Source organism: Tyto alba, unplaced genomic scaffold (genome assembly GCF_018691265.1).
Source record: "Tyto alba isolate M040663 unplaced genomic scaffold, T.alba_DEE_v4.0 Super-Scaffold_1, whole genome shotgun sequence".
Taxonomy (NCBI): Eukaryota; Metazoa; Chordata; class Aves; order Strigiformes; family Tytonidae; genus Tyto; species Tyto alba.
Window position 1 is genome coordinate 9740271 of NW_024881261.1, and position 19508 is coordinate 9759778.

Below are 19508 nucleotides of genomic sequence, written 5' to 3' on the forward strand. Positions count from 1 at the left end.
GGCCATAAATAGGCCAGTCACAACAGTATGGCATTTTGTGAATGTCTGCCCCTCTGAGTTGATAAAAGATGGGCTTATTAGTCATGGATTAAGGGGAAATATGTGAATTTAACACAGCCTTCAGATCACTCACCTACTGTAGTTGGTACATGCTGAGGCTAGAGCACTTTGCTTCATTTTATGTCTAAGTCTAATAGCTGTGCTGAGCAGGGATAGCCATGGGGATGGCTCCCTCTGGGCTCTTCAGGGCCAACTCCAAGTCCTCCCTTTGCTGCACAACTGCAGCAGTATGTCCCAGGCTCCTCATTTCCCTCATTTCGTGGGCATCCTGAAAAGTTTTTGTTCAGCACAGCTCCCATCTGATGTCCTTCTGGAAACCAGATGTGTCAGCTCAGCAAGACATCCTGACTAAATATTTTCAAACAGAAGTTTAGGGTTGTCTTGTGACTTTTGGTTTGGGAGTTGTTTGTTTTTCAATGTTGGTTTTCAAGTCTCATGGCTATCCCTCTGCAGCAAGGCCAGACCCTGATATGACTTTTACCAGTTGGTCCAGGAGCAGCTCAGAGTTGGGTGGCATGAAGGGGAGGTCGAAGCAGGCCCCTTTTCTACAGGCTCTTCTTAAAAGTGACTGAGAATGCAAATATCAGCACAGGGCAAGCCCCTCACAGAAGCTGCTGGGTCTCACCCCCAGTACGGTGTGCTTGCTGGAACCACAGTCGGCAGCAGAAGGGAAGGAAAGCAGGCAGACTAGGACATCGGTGGGGTTTTTCCTTCTGTAGTAAGAAAAATGAGACCATGGAAGTGCTTCTTTGCAGCAGCTTGTAGTTTGTGAGATGGGCTGTGACGTGCAGGAAGAGGCTGGTTTGGGGGTTCCCAGCTGCAGCTCCAGGCGGGGGCCCTCGCCGTGCATAGAAGCAGGTTTCCCTCTGGGATGCTGCACCAGGGTGCAGGCTGGCATGGCCCACGCTGACCCCTCTGCCAGAGAGGAGAGCACTGCCTCTACAGGAGGTGAAACTAAAAAATTTTCAGGCTTCTATCACTGGGAGAGTAAGGGATTACTAGTAATGCAGCTGGAGTTCATAAGCCAAATTCATTGGTAATTTCCAGCTGCTCTGGGCTAATGCAAAAGAGCCATAAGCATAGTCTGCTAGTGCAGTTAACCAGGAGCTATAAGGGCTTTGTAACACTACTCTGGGATGAAGTTGTCAGGGCTGGCCTAGGATTAACTCTACTGGCATGAATAACTCTGATCCTGGTATCTACTTGCACTTACAGTGAGTACAAAGCAATTAGAAGTTTTTTCTGCTGGACTTTATTTTTCCTTCCAGAAAATCCTGACCCATCAAGAACTTGATGGTTTATTTTTATTTTTTTAAGTGAAGCTGCACAAAAATATTTTTCATGGAAGTTCCTCAGGTCCTGGTTGGTATTTCTTATCATAAACAGCCTTTGTGGTGATGGTACTGCCCAGGAAACCCAGCTCCCCAGACCTGAGACTCAGAGATCACTGCCCCTGTCTTGGGGGAGCTCCTATAGGCCCCAAGGAAAAGTAGTAGCATGTATATGTAGGAGAATGACATAAATGGGAGAAAATGAGAAAGCAGCTCCAGAAGAACTGGTGTTTGGTATGCAGAGGAGTTGCTTGTGGTGCTGCACAATCTGAGCTTGGCTTTGGTCCACAGTCCCTCCCAGCCTAGAGAAGAGCCCCAGTAGCCCAGTGGGGTTATTGGCTATTGAAGGGTGGTAGATTCTGTCTTTCTTAAAAAACAAACAAAATCCCAAAATTTGGGCTTTCCATTGAACAAGGAGTGGTTTGTGGTTTCCCATTTCAATGAAACACAGCTTGCATTTGTTTTACTTTCATCTTGGTTTTTCTCTGGTGTTTTGGGATCCCCAGAGCTGGATGTCTGGATCTGACATGAATTGGGAAATTTCTGCACTGTCTGTGCTTGCATAAAACTGGAGTTTCCTGTTAAGAGGGCATCCTTCTCCTCTGTGCTAAAATTAAAGCTTTTTGGTAGACTCCTGTGGGGCTGTATAGATATATACCACGTAAAGATACAGCTCAGGTAGATATCTGTGGTGATTGCACAGCAGCAATGTGACCCTTATACATACTACGAGCATTTCTGTGCTCTGAAAGGAATGCTCCTTTTATACATAACCCAATTTATTCTAAACACAACCTTCCAACTTTCAGTACAAGTCCAAAGGGTCCAGGTAGACCTGCCCAGCCTGTTGAGCTGACATAGCTAAGGAACACCCATTTCTAGCCAGTGTCTACAGAGATGAGCATGGTGAGCAATGTGTCCAGTTGCCTTTGAATCATGACCCAAATACCCATGTGCCTGCTTGCATATGGGTCAGGCTGATACCAATTGTACCAACTGATAAAAATACCACTAATAAAAATTTGATCTGGGGGGGTATCTGGGCTTCTATATCAAGGTGTCTTTGCCAGTTTTGCCACTATGTCCTGAAATGCGGCACCCTTAGTATACCTTCTTGTGATGAGTCCTCATTCAGGAGTGGCTGCATTTGTACAAAGGTTGTTCTGTTTCCCTTAAAATTGTATCAGGAGCTTGTGAAAGAAAGGCCCTGTGAAACCCATGGGGATAAGTGACACAGGGTGAAAACTGTCATTCCTTTGAGATTATGGTTGGATCCACAAGCCTGAAGCAGATGGGATCCAACACAGCTTGAACTAAATCCACAAGGAGCATTTGAATGCCGAGACAATTTTCAGTAAATACTTTGCATTATGACATCCTGTGAGCTTCCTCAGAGTGTTACTGGAAGCCTGTTTAAGCTTGCCAAACTTCCAGCGGATTTTTTTTTTTTTTTTTTTTTAAACACTTGACAGATAAGCAACACAAGTGCCTTAACTGCAGTGACCCGCTGAGCTGGGAGTGGGGTGGTTTGGAGGGACCAGCTGTACCAGGTGCTGCCGCTTGAGCTCATTCCTCCAGCCTGACTCACCACATCTCACCTGTATCCTGGTGAGACACCACCAGCCCTGTTTGCCTTCAAAGGGCTGTTGACTCATTTTAGCTGTCTCTGTCAGTGTCTGGGTATGAACCGTTGAGCACAAGAGTCTCCACTGTAGGGGAAAGAGCCGAGAAAATGGGCATTAGAGCCTTCAGGTAGGAAATAGATGATGGGAAGAAATGGCCCTGGTGGAATACCAGCTTTGGCCTCACTCCAGAGCTGCAAATTTTTTGGCCTTGGATTTCATTGCAGACTTCTATCTTTGACTTTTGCTTTCCCAGAAGTGTTGAGACCTCCTGGTGGAAGGGGCTAAATGCTGAGTTAGTTGTGAGCTGCTTCAGCTTGCTGAGGAAAACCAGAACAAACGTTTCTTCTGCTGGCTTCAGCTGCAGCTTTGCTGTTGCAGCCTCATGTTTGTTTGAATCACGAGTTCAAAGCCTCCTGTGACATAGCAGAGATCTCAAAGCAGCAGAAATTTAGCAATGATCCTTGGTGACTGGAAACCACTGAGTTTTGCATTCAGTTTGATCTCTGACTAACATCATACCTCTCCAGCTGGAGCAGTACTCCTGACCTGGCAGGTCACTCACCAGCAGAGCAAACATCAGTGGTCATGGACACTGGAAGCATTTGAAGCCTTTGCTTCAAAAAAACCCACCCTCCTGTGAAGTAAGGTAAACTATGCCGTATACAAAACCAGTCCTCTAAGAAACGTCTTATCTCTGAAGAGTTTGCAGAAACCCTCTCCTGTTTGGGAATGATGACAGCAAGACAGCTGTTAATAAGCTGAAAAGAGAAATGGAAGCAGGAGACATCTGTTTTTTGACAGTGGCATCTTTCTCCTGTTTTCAAAAATTGCAAGGGTTTTCTATAAAAATGTTTTGAGACAGATATTCATGAAACCGCATTTCTAATATGGGCTAGGAAGCACTGGGAAAGCTAAAGAAACTTTTTTGGCAGCAGTTCATCTTTCTTAGCCTAGTGTACTTGCCCAATCTGTGTCCCTTTTAAATTCTAATTACTTCCTCAGGCACTACAAACACTCTGGCCTTGTCACTTCTTTTGAAGTTTGCTTCTCATAATGCAGCCTTTACTGAGGTGCTCCTGCTGTCAGTCAGATAACTAGTCCAAAACACTCCCCTGCTTCAAAATCGCTTAATTCATTTTCAATTACAAAGAACATCTTTCCTGTTGCTGGCTGCTGACTCATGCAAGAAAGGTAGGTAGAGTGCCTTGCGTCAGCCAGGAGGGCAAATTCCCGTAGCTACCTAAAAAAGGGCAGAAAAATTGAAAAGTGAGATGGCTGAGGTGGGAAGCTGAGGTCTAGTGGGGTATGTTAAGAGAAAAACATGTCTCTGTGAAGCCAGAGTCAGCAGCAGTCAGTGCTGGGTGTGTATTCTTCCCTGTGCAGGGGGTGAGGCGCTGGCCCAGGGTGCCCAGAGCAGCTGTGGCTGCCCCCTCCCTGGAAGGGTTCAAGGCCAGGTTGGACGGGGCTGGGAGCCCCCTGGGCTGGGGGAAGGGGGCCCAGCCCGGGGCAGGGGGGTTGGAACTAGGTGATCTTTAAGGTCCCTTCTGACCCAAACTGTTCTGTGATTCTATTTAATAGCACAGCAGCCTTTCCCAGGTTTGCAGGACCAATTTGTCAAGTGTTTAAAAAGTTGAGTCTGCAGTTTGACAGAGGTATTTAAACTAGCAGAGAGGCAGAGCTTGTGAGCAACATGCTGTCCCAAGACGATGTTTCCAGGACCTGAGCATGGTCTCTGCTTGGTACCATAGTGCATGAGCATGCTAGCCTGCTCAGGGCAAGGTGGAGATGCTGCAGCATTGAGGGATATAAGCTATCACATGTACTTTTCTTGACTGACCTTTCCTCCTGCCCCCTCCTTTATCCCTCACTATATCTGCCTGCCCCTAGCTGGGGGTAGACTCACTGGTCCTCACTGAGGTTTCCTGGCCTGCATCAGGGATTTCACTTGTCTTCTGCTACTTTATACAAACATACAACACTCATCCTCCAATGCCCTGTTGAGATGATACCCTGAGATAAGCATCCAGAGGATGAGGGTAAAACATGCTAGAGTGTTGCCTTCTAAGAACTCTGGTTGAGGATGGATAACCGTGGGTGGGGAACGTGGAATGTATTATTTTGTTGATGAGAGATTCCTATAGATCCAGTTTCTTACGCATCTCTGAAACAGTTTCCTGTACTTTCCTTGCCCCCCAGGAAGGGGAATTTGTAGAAGCATGACTTAACATGTCCCACCTGGAAATTTCAGACAGATGTTATTCAAAATGGAGAGGAAATTTTGATTGTACATTTTTTGAATGCCATGGAGGAGCTGAGGGCAATAAAGCAACTGCCGGGACTTTGGGGATCCAGCCACCTTCTGCCCCTTCTTTTTTTTTTTTTTTTTTCTTGAAACAAATGAATGAAATAACATTTTTTTTTTTTTTGAGATAAAGTAATAGTAATGTTTTTTATTTTATTCAATAAATTCTGCAACAAAATATGCCTAGCCCTATAACTTGGAAGTGTTTTCCTAGTCATTTGTCTTTCCTTCACCTGCCTGTCTGCTTCTTAGAAAGCCTAGGCAAGCAGATAACAATAAAACAAATGAAATTGCAACAAACCACAACAGAAACAATCCTCATATTTCTCCTAACCCAAGAAGATTGAAAGGCTCTGTGGCTTTGTGCTCCCTGGCTGCCTCAGCTTCGCCTTTGGGGCTAGAGCTTAAGTGCAGAATTGGTGGAAGGAAAGTCAAAAGGTTGAGTAGATGTTTGCAGGGGCAGCCTACGGTCCCGCCCTAAGCAATATCCAAGATGCACTGCTCCCTAAACAGGTAGGCGATGCAGTGTCTCTGCCTCTGTTTTTCTCTGGGTGGCCAGCAAGTTGCGCGGCCATTGGTTTTCAGTACCTTCCCTGCAAAACTGGAAGGCTGCTGGTTTGACTGGGGCTGCCTGTTACTTACCAGCTAGCCAGCAGTTGTGAGGATGTCTGTCTCTCTATGCCTGTGAGTACTAGAAAACTATCTCGAGGGCAGTTCCTGCTTGCAAGATGCTAATCGTGTCCTCGATTGAATCGCTTCCAGCGCTGGAGGCAGAGCTGTGGACTAGCCTGGCTGTGCTTAGCAGTAAGTAAATAGAGAGTTCCTTCAAGTTATTTCTTTCATTAAAAGCTATTAATTTATTAGTGCCAATGCTTAACTATGTTATGGTCACCTTTTGGGTGGAAAACACGGCGATGTGGTTTTGAGCGAGGGCAGCAACCTGTCTGCGGGGAGCCGGGCATGAGCTGCTGATCCCAAACCATTGCTGCTGGTTCGTGCTGCAACCTCGGGCATGCAAGCGCTCCCCAAATAACCCACGCGGGAAGGGATCCTCAGTTACTAAGGATGACGTAAGTGTTCATTAGCACGTAATGCTGAGAAAAGGTAAATGCTAGGCTGGGCAGATTATAGCCAAGCTACAAGGATGCCTCCCAAGTCTGTTAAGAGGGAGATGGAAGAGTCAAATGTGAGTTTAGAAAAGCTCCAAGGAAGTTGAATTTGCTGGAAGGGCTTGAACTCATTCATCAGCAGTTTCTTCTCACAGATTTTTCTGCTGAAAGGGTAAATGAAAATAATGATCTAACTCTTAAATCTGTGATAGGATTAGTGATACCTTCGGCATATTTATGTAATGGGTTTCAGAGATTTAATTCAGAGTATTGTTCCCAGTCTGGATAACTGGCTCTCATTCATGTAAACAAAGTGCAAGACAGACAAAGTAAGAAAATCTTTTGTATCCGGTAAATGGTTGTTTTGCTGGTTTGAGAGCTGTCTTTCATTTCCCATGCCTCACAGTCAGGATAGAAAGGGAGAAGTTTCCAATTCACATAGGAAAAAGGAAACACCAGTCTTTGACCTGGTTCTCTGCTGCCTCAGCCCCCATGGGCTCCTGCAGGGCCCTGCTGGGGAGGAAGACAGAGGTGCAATATGGTTATCTCGTCCTGAGCTTCTTTCCCACCTGTGCATCTCCATGAGTTTGACTTGCTACTGCTTGGTGATGAGACTCAAACCCAGGGTGCAGGTGGTGGCTTCTCCTGTGACCCTAAAGGTAAAACAAGGTTTATTTCTTAGCCTTGGCAGCTCTTTTGGTGCTTGCCTCTACCATACCTTATAAAAGATTCCCCCATGAAGCAAAGCAGCTGTGCAACAGGTCCATTACCGAGTCAAACCAAGAGCTGCCCATTAGGTAGGTCACTGCAGAGGTTGCTTACCTCAGTAGGTAAATGTCCGTGGCTTCTCTGATCCCTGATTGTCACACCATGAGGGGCCTGGACCTGTAGAGAGACAAACGGGAGCTCGCGTTGTATCTCCTCATGCAGTGCTGTGCAGCTCCATCAGTCTCCATGGCACTGGCATCCCGATCCTTTATCTTCACTGGTTCCACACTGGTTTGCATACAACTGCATCACTTATCTCAGTACACTCCTGGCTTGTGAGAAGTATTGTATCACCATTTTTCCTCCAAGTATTGTCACCTGTGCTTTAGCAGGACACATTTCTTTCATGCAGTGAATAGGACTTGTGTTGGAAGAGTGATGTGTCTACAGATGTTGTATAAATTGGGTGGCTTGGGAAAGGCTCTCTTCTGAGGCTCTTCCCTATAAGTGATATTTGTTTTCCTCAAGGTAGCCATTAATTGCTTTTATGAGTATTGGAGAGAGAGGTTCTACTAACAAAACATATTTGGGAGTTTCTTGGGCAATGTGGATTAATAACACAGATGCCAGATGGTACCAAAAACTTGAACTGCATTTGAAAATGTGGTGAGTGACGAAAGCAATGTTTGGAGTGTGAAATAGGGCAGAGCCTCTGTTTCTCTGGAACATCACTGTAGCATTAGCACAACATTGGTGTTTCCCCACAGGGCACGTGTCTCAAAATGGCTCATGTGGTGCCCGGCTGCTTTGGTAATCCATCACAAACAGGGGAGTTGCCTGCTCCTGGGAGGCTGCTCTTCCACCATGACTTCAGTGAAATGTCATGTTGGAGACGTGCGAGAGGAATAAAGGTGGCATCTCTTGAATGTAAGAGTGAGGACATCCAGCCCTGTCCTCAGGTCTCCTTCTGGCATCCCTGCCTTCCCCATGCATGTGGGAGGGTGGGTGGGAGCTGTGGCCTCCTGTGGTGGCAGATGTAGGAGCCCTGCTGGGAGATACTCACTGAGCACTGGTGACTCATGGTAGGAGAGGGTTTGTAATTTGACCTCTGAAGTATTGCGTAGTCATTCCTAAACCTTCCCTTTCCACACACCTCTTAACCCTAAACTGAAGTTTGGTAAATGCTGTTTTGCTTTGAATCTTGTTGTTAGGAAGGGAGGTACGCTTTGTTCCTTGGTGATGTCTGTAGATTGGGGAATTTGGGGGGAATTTTTGGGGGGAGGTTTGTTTTTAGGTTTTGAGAAAATTTGTCTGCTGTTGATTATACACTGGGGTTCCAGAGAAAATCACTGGTTTGCACAATGCTGCATGAACACTGCTCAGCTTCAGCTGCCTGATGCTCTCTTCTGGGGTTTTGGGTCCCAGATTACCCTGAAGAAGATGGATAAGGACTGCATGCAATATTTGGACAAGGGATTGGGCAACATTTTTAAGAACAAAATCTAGCAATCAAGAGCGATGTTGCTGTAGGCTCTGCCAGCCTACCCTGATATAGTTCAGGATACTTTTAAAACCTGTTTTTCTCCTGCACTAGTGCAATAGCCTTGTGTGGTCATTCTGCTTTTCAGCTGTGGGAGCAGAGGCCCAGCCCTGGCTGTTGTGGGCAGCATGGCTTGAAGAGCCCTTGCTGCAGAGGAAACAGCAAGGAAAAGACTGTGGGGACTCCAGGGTTGTGTGTCTGTCTTTTTGACCCCGGAGCTCTTGCTTTTGCTTTCTCAAACATAATTGCTTTCCCCTTCTGTTATGTTTCTATTGTTTGTTGCAGAAATTATGCCATTAAATCAACAGAGAGTGGTGGGAAAATGCTTTGATACGAGGCCTTCAGAGGGTGTGTGCATGTGTATGCGTGTGTGCATGTCCTCTCTTAAAAAAACCAACACAACTCTCTATGTATCTGACAGCTTCCTTTAGTTTGTGTCTTGCCTGCAAGAGAGAAATCCATCTCTAAATATTTTTGGCAGTTAACCTCTCTTATTTGTATTGAAGTGGTACAAACTGCAGGGGTTGTTCCAGGGCTGTCGTTCACCATCATTGTGATAGTTAATCTCATTAAGACCTTGCATTTTCCCAGTTGCTGTTTTGGGTATCCCAGGCTTCCTTTTTTCACAGGAAAGAGGTGTCCTGTGGCTGCAGACTCTGGTACGGATTGGAACAGCTGTGTGCCTGTTATTCTGCTGCTATTCTGTAATGCAGAGAGGGATGGAAATGTGCTTTCCTCTAGATGTAGCCATGCAGAATGATGAACAAGGACGATGCAAAGTCTGCCACAGCATTTTCACAACAACTATTCTCCTTAACCCAGATGCCTTGGCAAAGACTTGAGCTGAGGTGCAGGAGCACGTGTTGCCACCTTTGTGGAGCAAAGACCGTGTCAAGGCAGAGGAGGACAAGGCTGGGCTGAGTGGTGGCTGTGGGATGCCTCCTTGTGCTGGGTTTGAGCAGTAGACTCCCGTGTGTTTGTGTCATGAAGTTGAATGTTTTGCATGTATGTTTTTCTTGAAAACAGCTGTTCTATTTGATCAGATACCTCTTAGCTATATCCAGTAAGGGGCTACTATGCATTACATTAGATAACAAACAACGGATGTACTTTAAGTTTGCAGGTCAGGTGGTCACCAACCCCCCAGTCAAGTCAACCACATAGTGATGGAAGGGAGAGCAAAACTTCAACAAATGGAAAAAAAACACCAACAAACCAACCCACCGATCTTAGCTGAAAACTGAAGGAGTAAGGGAGAAAAAACAGCAGAAAGGACTGTGGGGAGAGAAGGGAATCAATGGTGACAGCTTTAGAGGAAATCATGTCTGTCTCTGTCACGCCACTATAGGATTCAACTCTGGGGCTTGGCAGCAAACATGATTTCTTCTTTGTATTGAATTGTTGGGATTGTTTTCCTCCCCACTGGGAAGGGAGCCCATTAGGCCCTGCTCTTAGGGATATTTACCTTAGAGTGAGTGCCCTCTAACATTCTGCCCTGCCTGACTTGATCCAGATTTTTCCAGTTGACAGTTGTCTTGATTTGGTTTGATCCTTACTTACTCTCTTGGCTACTGCACGGATGTTTCTTTAGTTGCTTCCCTGATGTTTTTCTAGCTTGGTTCTGCCCCAGCAGGAGTTACCATGTTACACAAGTGATAAGTGACCCGATCCCCCACACGCTGAGGATGCAGCACTTCTCAGGGTGACAGTCCAATCAACCCCAGGTCTCAGCACAGTTTTCCATGGCTCATTATGGTACGTTCCCACTTGCTGATGCTACATGCATTGCTAAGCACCTGAGCGCAGACCTGCAGTCTGTAGTCTAGTAAAGCTTTGGGGATCTTATGAGTTTGGTGGGCAGTCTGCTAATATGGCGTGCTACAAAGGGAAAAGATGCTGGCTTCTCTCAGATGTCATCCAATAAATTTGTTTGGTGGTATGAGACCTCCAGTGACTCACCAGTTGCTCTGTCATGGAGAGACTGAGACCCTTTGCAAAGAAAGACATCACTGTATTGCCCCTGAAGTTTCATGCATATAACCTCTATTGCATAAAATAAAGCAATACGGCACTGAAATACAAGACTGCTCAGTAAAAACTCCTTACAACGCCATAATTTGCATGTTTTGCTTCTCTTCTCTCTTCCTTATTTTTTTTTTCTTAATTTTTCTTGGATGCTGTTTCCCACCTTCCAGCGGAGGAAAGAGAAGTCTGTTGTTTGCTCAGCTAACTGAAAAAAAGCTTTGTGTGCATTTTCTGCTGCCGTTTTGTTAAAGTTCAGAGTTCCTAGGTTAGAACTGTTGCTTCTCAATACGAGTCTTGTTCGAACTTCCAGAGCAGCCCACGCAGAGCTGCTTGGGTTCATCTGTGCAGTTCACAGCCCACAGCCAGTGAGACACATTGTTTGCCTCTCTCCTTCCATGATTCATACTTTGCAACAAAGACGAGCCTAATGCTCTCTACGTGAGTGTGAAGCCAGGCGGTACTGGATTTTAGGTACATCAATAGATGCTGTCTGGGTGTTTTTTTTTTTTTTTTCTTTCTTCCTTGTAAGCACTTATTATGTCTGAAAATCAGACAGCTTTGTGACAGTGGTCATAACTGTCTGATGTGTATCTGGCTTAATGGGAAAACTAGGATAGGAGTTCTCCAATTTTACGGTTTTCTTACTTTGAGGTATTTTAGCTTGTCTTGGGTTTGTGAATTTTGCCTTTTACTTAATCTGTCAGTGATTCTTCAATGAGGAAGTTCGCTCTTTACCAGGAGCTTGGGGGGGGGACGGGGGATGACGGGATTGTGGGGTTTGTTTTGGTTTGTGTTTTTCTTTTTTCTTTGCTTTGATAAACACAGCACTTCTCATTTTGCTGTGTGGAGATTTCTTTTTTTCTACAAATAATTATTATTCAGTGAAAAATGGAGGAGTTTCAGCTGGACAGGAATGGGCTGGGCTTTTTATTATTTTCCCATTAAAAGCTATAAGAAGAAAGGCTGGCCAGTCATTGCAGGTGCAATTTTGGAAAGTTAAGCCTGGTTTCTGATGATCAAAACCAAGCTGGTAAACTTTTGTCCACACTTTTATGCCCATCACCCCTGGGTGAATGCCGGTGAGGTTGCAGGGTGATGGGGATGGTTTTGGGAGGAGCAGCCTTCTGGGGTTCAGCAGAGATGTTGCTTCTTCCTGGTGCTGTATCTGGGAGAGCTGTTTGCTGTGTGTCCTTCCTTGCACTGTGTTGCCTGTGTGTGCCGAAGCCAGTGGCATCCAGGGCAGGGCAGAGGAGCCGTAACCACTGCAGAAAAGCCATAAAATCATCACTGTACCCTTTCCTTTACTACTCCTCTGCAAGACCCTGAAGCCAGCAGGATGAGGAGGATTGGTCTGCCTGAGGAAGGATCAGCTTTGCTGTTTTGGAAGGTGGCCCTGTGTAGGGGTCATCCAGCTGTTAGAGCTGTCACCATCCACACATCTGCCTTTCCTCACAGCTGGGGAGAATGGCCTTCTCTAGCTGTCATCGTGGGTGACTTTTCCCTCTTGCAAAGGCCAACTGTTACTGTTAGACTCCAAATTAGCCAAGGAGGCCTGGGCTGGGTCCTCCTACTCTGCTGACAGCACTTGCTATTCAGCAGCCTGAATGCTGTCTCTGTACCCGCCTGTCCTCTCTGCACGCTCGTCAGCTGCCCTATTGATTTTATGCAGCGAAGGAAAAAAGAAACCAGGGCAAAAAAGGGACTTATTTCTGCCAAGGCAGCCCCTGGGGAATCCCAGTGCTGCCAGTTAGGGCTGAACAGTGGGAAATGGGGGCCAGAAGGCTTCCATGGGATGTACTGCACAGAAGAGGCAGTCCCAGGAGGCTCGGGATATGCGGGTACCTCGAGGTGCCCCTCAGGAGTCCCTCTGCTCCTGTGGCCTGATGCTTGGGTGAATCACAACACTGTTATCAGTTTCACTATCTCTGGACTTTCCAAGGTTTTTGAAGCAAAAAGCTTGGCATGCCACAGGCTGCAGGTATTTACTAGGTGCCTGTATCAGTGCTGTTTGGCAGCAGTTTAGCCTAGCCACTCCTAGGAAAGATGAAGCCAAAAGTACCAAACCCACATCCTGCTTTCGGCAGAAGGGTAAGAAATCTCCCAGTGCTTCAGGATCCAAGGGAGGGTGTTTTGGGAGCAAGATCTGCAGGCTGAGACACAGGAAAGCTAGGTTGTAGTCCTGATCTGCTGGAGAATATGCCTGTATCCTCAGACAAATCACTTAATCTCTCTATGCCTTAGTTTCCTGTTAGCAAATGATATTCCTTATCTTTCACCTCTCATCTCAGTAGAGGAAAGAGTTTGTCTTTTAGTATGTATCTTATTACAGTTCTCTGTCTGGTGGCTGGGGCCCCTCTACCTTGATAAAATAAATAATTGAATTTAGATTAAATGGTCTAATATAGTCCTGCACAGTGGTTACTGAAACACTTGAATGAAAGTTCATTCTGAGCCTGTCTTTCCATTTCCTCGTAAGGCCAAGACATAAAGTAATTAGATGTAGACATAGGTTGTTATTATAGCACAATGACAAAGATCAGTGGTTATTGGTAGGAATGGCTTTTATAATCTAGTTTAATGGTCATTTACCTTTCAATGACCTTGGTGTCAGGCAAAATCGGCAGCTCTTTTGCAAAGAATGTGCTTCCTCAATGGGGGCTTTGCAAGCTGCTGCATTTTTGGCTCTAGCTTCACATGAACTAGGATAGACACTGCTGCAATGCAAGAGACTTTCTGTCTGCAAAGAAAGGCCATAGACTCCTGCCAGAAGAAGCCCTTTTCAGTGTTGTCATACTGTCACCGAATTGTCATTGAAACAGATCACTTGTGTTTCAAGCAATTCTTTGCTTATTGCTGCGACCAAAGTTGCAACCTTCAGAGAGAGTCTGCTGTGGTCAGAGGGCTGTCAATGAGTTTCCATAAAAAGGGTTGCATTGCCTTGGAGTAAAAGGAGGGAGAACATCTCTCATCGTCCAGTTAAGTGCATGCAAGAGGAGCTGGTAGCTTTGGTTGGTCACCCCCATCCTGTAAGGCCTTATTACCCCAGTAAAGATGTGATAATTCTATACAATTTAGAATTTGGTCCTTTCAGTGATGATTGTTTACTCACTGCGGATGCAAATCAGTCAAGTTTTACATTGACTACGATGCTCCTACACCTCTCTCCATGGCATGTTGTGAAATCCTTATGGCTTTTATCCAGTGACTGATGCCTGTGGTCATGGAGAAGAGGAGCATGATCTGGGCTGTGCTGTGATGCCTAATGGTACCCTGTATCTGTGGCCGTGCTCTGTAAGGAGATGGAGTAGGTCATATACTGGGGCTGGAGAGGACTGGATTCAACAGAGGTATTTAGTGACCTTGACTAAGTCTCTTAATTCTTCTGAGACGATCTTAACTTTAGAGGTAATCTTCTGTTTTCCATGAAGTAGGTTGAATTTTTGCAAATCCTGTGGAGGTATTTATTTGAGACGGTGCCAGGAAGATTACTTGAGTCACATTGTACTTGGGGGTTCACAAAGAAGTGCTGTGAGATTTGAGAAGAGCCACGTAGCTGTGGAAGGAGGTTTCTCAAAAGCATCTCTGAGAATTGCACTGCTTTGTGACTTGGGCTTCAGTCTACTTCTGATCCTGCTACTCACAGCCATTTGATTTTGCAAACACATCCTTGCATCTGTAACTATTGCCCTGCAGAGCAAGCCTAGCTATAGGAATCATCTCTTTATATGCTTTTATTTCTAAACTGCTAAGATAAGGAGAGCAAAACAATGCAGCTTGGAGGGAGAGCCATTTGTTTCAGGCTGCTTTGGATAACTACCAACCTGGTTTTGCAATGAGCGTGTTCAGCACATCATCACCACAGCATGGTAGGTCTTTAGCTGAGATCAAGCAGTGGTTTCCAGCATTCGAAATCTTGAGATGGTTTGACATACATGGCCCCTCAACTGTTTTTAGTCCTATTGACGTTCTGGGACCTCTGTAATACTTCTTGCACAGAGGATCTTACAGACTCTCATCGGATTAATTCTTCTTACTTCTCACATTCGTCACCCTCTGATAAGTATTAGTTTGTTCTCTTTCTGATATGAGAGAATGAATGGTCACATTCATTTTAATGGCAGTTTATTTTTGCAGGTATCAGGTTTGGATTGAGAATGTCCAGCTGAGATCAAAGAGATACTTGCATAGAAGCAGATGGTTTATATGCTGCTACTTGCTGAAGAAGAGCAAAACGAATCTCTCTCGAGTCCCTGGCATCTGAATCCATTGAAGTCTGGCAGAGTCTTTCCACTGACCTCTGTGGCCCCAGGATCACATCTTAAATGAGTTGCTTTGAGTCATTAGAAGCCTGAATTCAGCTTTGGTGGGCTGGAAAATGTAACCTACTGTATGGGCTCTGCTATTCATAAGTGTTCAGTCCTCTGTGTGTGCTAGCTGTGGATGCCTGGGAGAAGAATAAAGTCATTTTATGCAGTCATGGGGGTGGAGGAGGGAATGGGAATTATACCCCTTCTCCTGCAAACCCAGTATCGTGACAGCCATGTAGGCAGCTGTTGGGAGCTGACCTGCTTTTGAAGCTTCAAATTAAGGTTATGTGTTTTTTATACGTATGATGTCATCCCTGGCACATAAATATCCTCTCTACCATGCCTGACCAGCAGGATCTGTCCTCAATTTAAATTTTATGAAGTAAGCCACTGAAGCAGATGAGTGACTATAGCAAGGCTGTGATTTACCCCAGTGGAGTTTCCTTAAACTTAGAAGAAGCAGGATCCTTGAATCTTGAGAGATGCTGGTTGTGAGTGTGTTTGACACCAAATGCTCACAGTTCATTGTTCAGTGATATCAGTGGCATCTAATATTGTTGTCAACAAATACTACCTATTTCCTTACAGTGTATGAAAAAAACCTGTTGGTTCTTGAAGTGATTCTTGATTTCTCTGGGTTGCAGTGGGTTATAGCTGGGCAAAACATCAGCTAGCAAAAACATTCAAGTTAATGCAAGCATTTTCCATTCCCTACTGGTCCTAAATCAGGCCAGAAGAGAATTAATTGGTTGTAGAAGATATAATACAAAGTGTGAAGAACTGCCAGTTGGTAGGTTCCTCTGGAGCCATTATTTATTGATCTGAAGTCATTAGACTGTTTTATAGTCAAGCTAGCAAAGATTAATACAGTTTGAGAGCACTAGCATGTTTTTCAATTAATGGCTAGCAACATAAACCTTTACAGTGTAATTTATGCTTTATTTATAGATCTTCTATCATGTTTTCACCTGAAGAAGGGTTTGCTGGTGGCTAAAGATGGGGGAGTAAGAGGGTGATGACACTCTCCTGCCCTTGAACAAATGTTCTTTGTGACCTTGGAGGTGGTAACATTTAAGCGAGATATACTTCAGATGCTTTGCACTATGAAACCAAAATATTAACACTTTTCTAGTTCATTGGTGTGAACAGTGACTCATGGGGATACCATGAGAATACACAGCATAGAAATATTGTAAGTAAAGGGAATGGAGCATTGCCCTAGTTAAATTATCCATATGTCACATTCCTTGGTGGTGTGCTGAGGAGTCACAGCCTGGTTTGCAGCCTGGCAGTGGCAAACCCACTGCCCATCTGCCCTGCAGCACCCTGGCATTGGGGGGGTGGTGGAATTGGGGTAGCAGGGGACCCTCCAAAGGGGAGGAACAGCCTTGGCTGCGTTTTCTGTGCTTTTTCCCACACGCCGTCGTTCTTGCACAGCGCTTCCTCTCTCCACATAATACTCTGTTATTTCCTCCCTGGAACGGGCTCCTGCCACTGCTGCTAATTAGCCCACGATAAACTTCGGGGTGAACAAAAGCGAGCAATTAAAAGCCTGTGGCTTCAGCGTGAGCCCTGTCAGGGAAGTGATTTGTCGGTGGCAGAGCCGAGTGGCACCTCCTTAGGAGGAAAACAAACCTATTAGCCTGGCTTCGCCGCCAGTGCTGGGGAGTGGTGTGTCTGAGTTGCTTATTGCGAGTGTGCAGGGATGTCTTTGGTATGGCAGGTTTTCCTGAGGCTGGCTGAGGTGCTGCTCTGGCTTGGGTCTTCAGTTCCATGTGGTATAAGGATCTCTGTGGTCACTACCCAAGCAAGGTGGCTTGAGAAGTTACTAAATTATGATTTATGTATGTGGGGTTTTGGGGGTGGGGTTTTTTTGTCTCTTTTTGGGAGACACACACATAACCATTTTCAGGTCATTACAGACAGAGAAATAAGGAGGAGGCTTGAAGGCTTGAGGTTTCCTTGGAAAGAGGAAGAAAGAAGCAGGGTCTTTGGTAGATCCCAATCCAAATGAGGTTCGAATTATGTTTTCCAGGATTCAGGATGCAAGTATCTAGATCTTGCTAGCTACTTTTGTGTCATCTCAGGCCTAATGCTCAAAATCCCTCCAGGCTTTCCCTCCTTGAGCAAAATGTCCTATTGGTAGAAGAATAGGTATTACATGGGATTTTACTGATGTATGAACAGACTAAGGAAAGTTGGAGGCTCTTTGGTTTTGGGACCCACTTTCTTTTCAAAACTAGGAGGAGGGCCCAAGCTAGAAAATTAAATATGAATTATTCCTGGTCAGAGAAATATGAAGGATCTTGGAAAATACAGAATTCATGTATGTCCTCTTTTGACACGCTATCCAAATGCTTTGCTAACAGTTGTCTTTGTTGCTGTTGTAGCTCTCGAGCAGCTGCTCACAGAACTTGAAGATTTTCTGAGGGTACTGGACAAGGAGAACTTGAGCAGCACTGCTGTTGTGAAGAAGAGCTTCCTTTCTGACCTTCTGCGAGTCTACACCAAGTCTAGTGGTATGGGCAAGGAAAACTGAGGACAGGGCGGTGGGCTCTCAAGGGAATCGCTACAGGGTCTTGAAGCAACATTTTCTTGGAGGCAGGTGGGAAGGGGAGACATGAAAATTAGAAGGGGAAAATGAAACGGAGATTATTTTTACAGTGACCTCTAATTGTTTATGTAAAACTACTATAGTTATGTGTCCAGCTTTACAAGCAAAGGATTCCCAAGATTCCTGCTCCTTTCTGTTTTTCCTTATTAAACCTTAAGTTTATTTAATCCACTTTGTAAGATACACAGGATGTACTGTTTGGCCAACTTAATGTTTAAGTAGAAATTTTAACTTATGGAATTTCCTGACTATAAAGCATTTAATTTTTCTGCTTTTTATTATTGCTTGGGGTTTTTTCTGCACGTTGCCTCAACCAACATGCTCTCCTCAAATGTACTTGACAGAGACACTTTTTACATCTGTCTTTGTGGAAAAACTTAGCAATGTGAAAGCGGCAGGTGGGTAAAGAGTTCACTTTTCCCTTTGGTTGCAGGTGGCGATGAGGAATACATTTATATGAACAAAGTGACCATCCATAAACAGCAGGGTGACCAGGAGAAACAAGACAAAGGTAGGGAGCTGAAGATTAATGGTTGCATCCTGTCTAATGGTGTGATGAAGGCAGATGCAGTTGAAGCCTTGCTTTACCGATGGAGGCCCCTGTCAGCTCTGAGATGGTGTGGAAGGACTACCATTTTCATAACATTCCCTTAGAAACAGTGGTCCTTGCCAACACTGTGAGGTTATTCCTGGAAGTAGCACTTTGGAGGTCATTATTTTGGGATAAAAATGTTGCCTTCTAAGGCTTGAAGCTCCAGGGCCTGAAATATTTAAGGAAGCCCTCATGTTTCCTTTGGCCACAAAACAAGTCACTTCACCTCTTTGAGACCTTGAAAGCATGTGTCTTCTCTAGTGTGGTGCTGTGCACCAGCCCAGGGGGTCTGCGTCGTCACAACCTTGTGAGGCGAGCTCCTAGGAGCAGCCTGTACCCTCACCATCTGCGCGGGCAGAGCACCTTCATCTCCTGGGGGGTGCGAGAGTTCCGCAGTGTACAAGCCAAGAAATTAAACCTAGATAAAATATTCATTCCCGATTTAGATTTCCCAGGTTTTGAATTTGAAACATGGCAAAGAACATAATTGTCTAAAAATGTTCTTGCTCTTTGAAGTATATCACCAAAGCTGTTTTTGATAAATGCATAGAGTGACATTATTAGTGGCACACATCTCCTTAACGCACACCTAGTTAGAGGCTGACCCTGCCCCAAAGTTTCTCATCCAAAGAGATGAGACAAGGGGATGCATCGGTGCAGCCTGCTGTTAATGTGCTGGTCCAGCAATAGTTGGGATAGCCCCACTCCCAGTGTTGTTTGGTTTGGTTTTATTGTTTTGTGGTGGCGTTTTTTGCTTGTTGGTTTTGTTTTGTTTTATTTAAACTACTTCCAGCTGAATTTAGGTTGACTTCAAATACTCCTGAAGACAGGATGTCCTCCCAGATTACATGTGCAGCCCCAGTGTGATCTCCAGACAGGGCCCTCTGGGTGATGCTGTAATGCTCTGTAACAGGATTGCACAGCCTCCAGGTAGCTCCCAGCAGCTAAGCAGCAATAGAAACATCTCTTTATATAAAGTTCTCTTTTGGGTGGATAAAACAAGGCTTGCACTGATCTGCCATGCTGAAGCATGGGGGCAAATTTCAGACAATTTATTTTTAGTGTTGGTTCTTTTATTTCAGACTTTTCCATATCAAGGCCATGAGCCTACCCACTCAGTTGCTCCCTGTGGGACCTGGCACTTCTCTCTTTCTCTGTTTTCAACAACCTCCCTATTCCAAGTAAAACTTCTGAGTTATTTGGAAATGCTGAAGTGAGACACGCACATGTATGGGATCTTAGCCACAGCTGCAGCTGGGTGTACAGCCCTGATCCTGCCTCTGTAAGTGGATGGA

General features: G+C 45.2%; 1 protein-coding gene across 4 annotated transcripts in view; it reads left to right on the forward strand.

The window, feature by feature from the left end:
- AFAP1L2 (actin filament associated protein 1 like 2) overlaps nucleotides 1-19508 on the forward strand; it is a 71972-nt gene that overhangs the window by 26123 nt on the left and 26341 nt on the right. For all 4 annotated transcript variants that reach the window (XM_032988631.2, XM_032988632.2, XM_032988635.2 and 1 more), the window contains exons 2-3: nucleotides 17398-17526; nucleotides 18055-18132. In XM_032988631.2, coding sequence (XP_032844522.2) covers nucleotides 17398-17526; nucleotides 18055-18132 — 207 coding nt within the window. The remainder of the gene's footprint in view (nucleotides 1-17397; nucleotides 17527-18054; nucleotides 18133-19508) is intronic.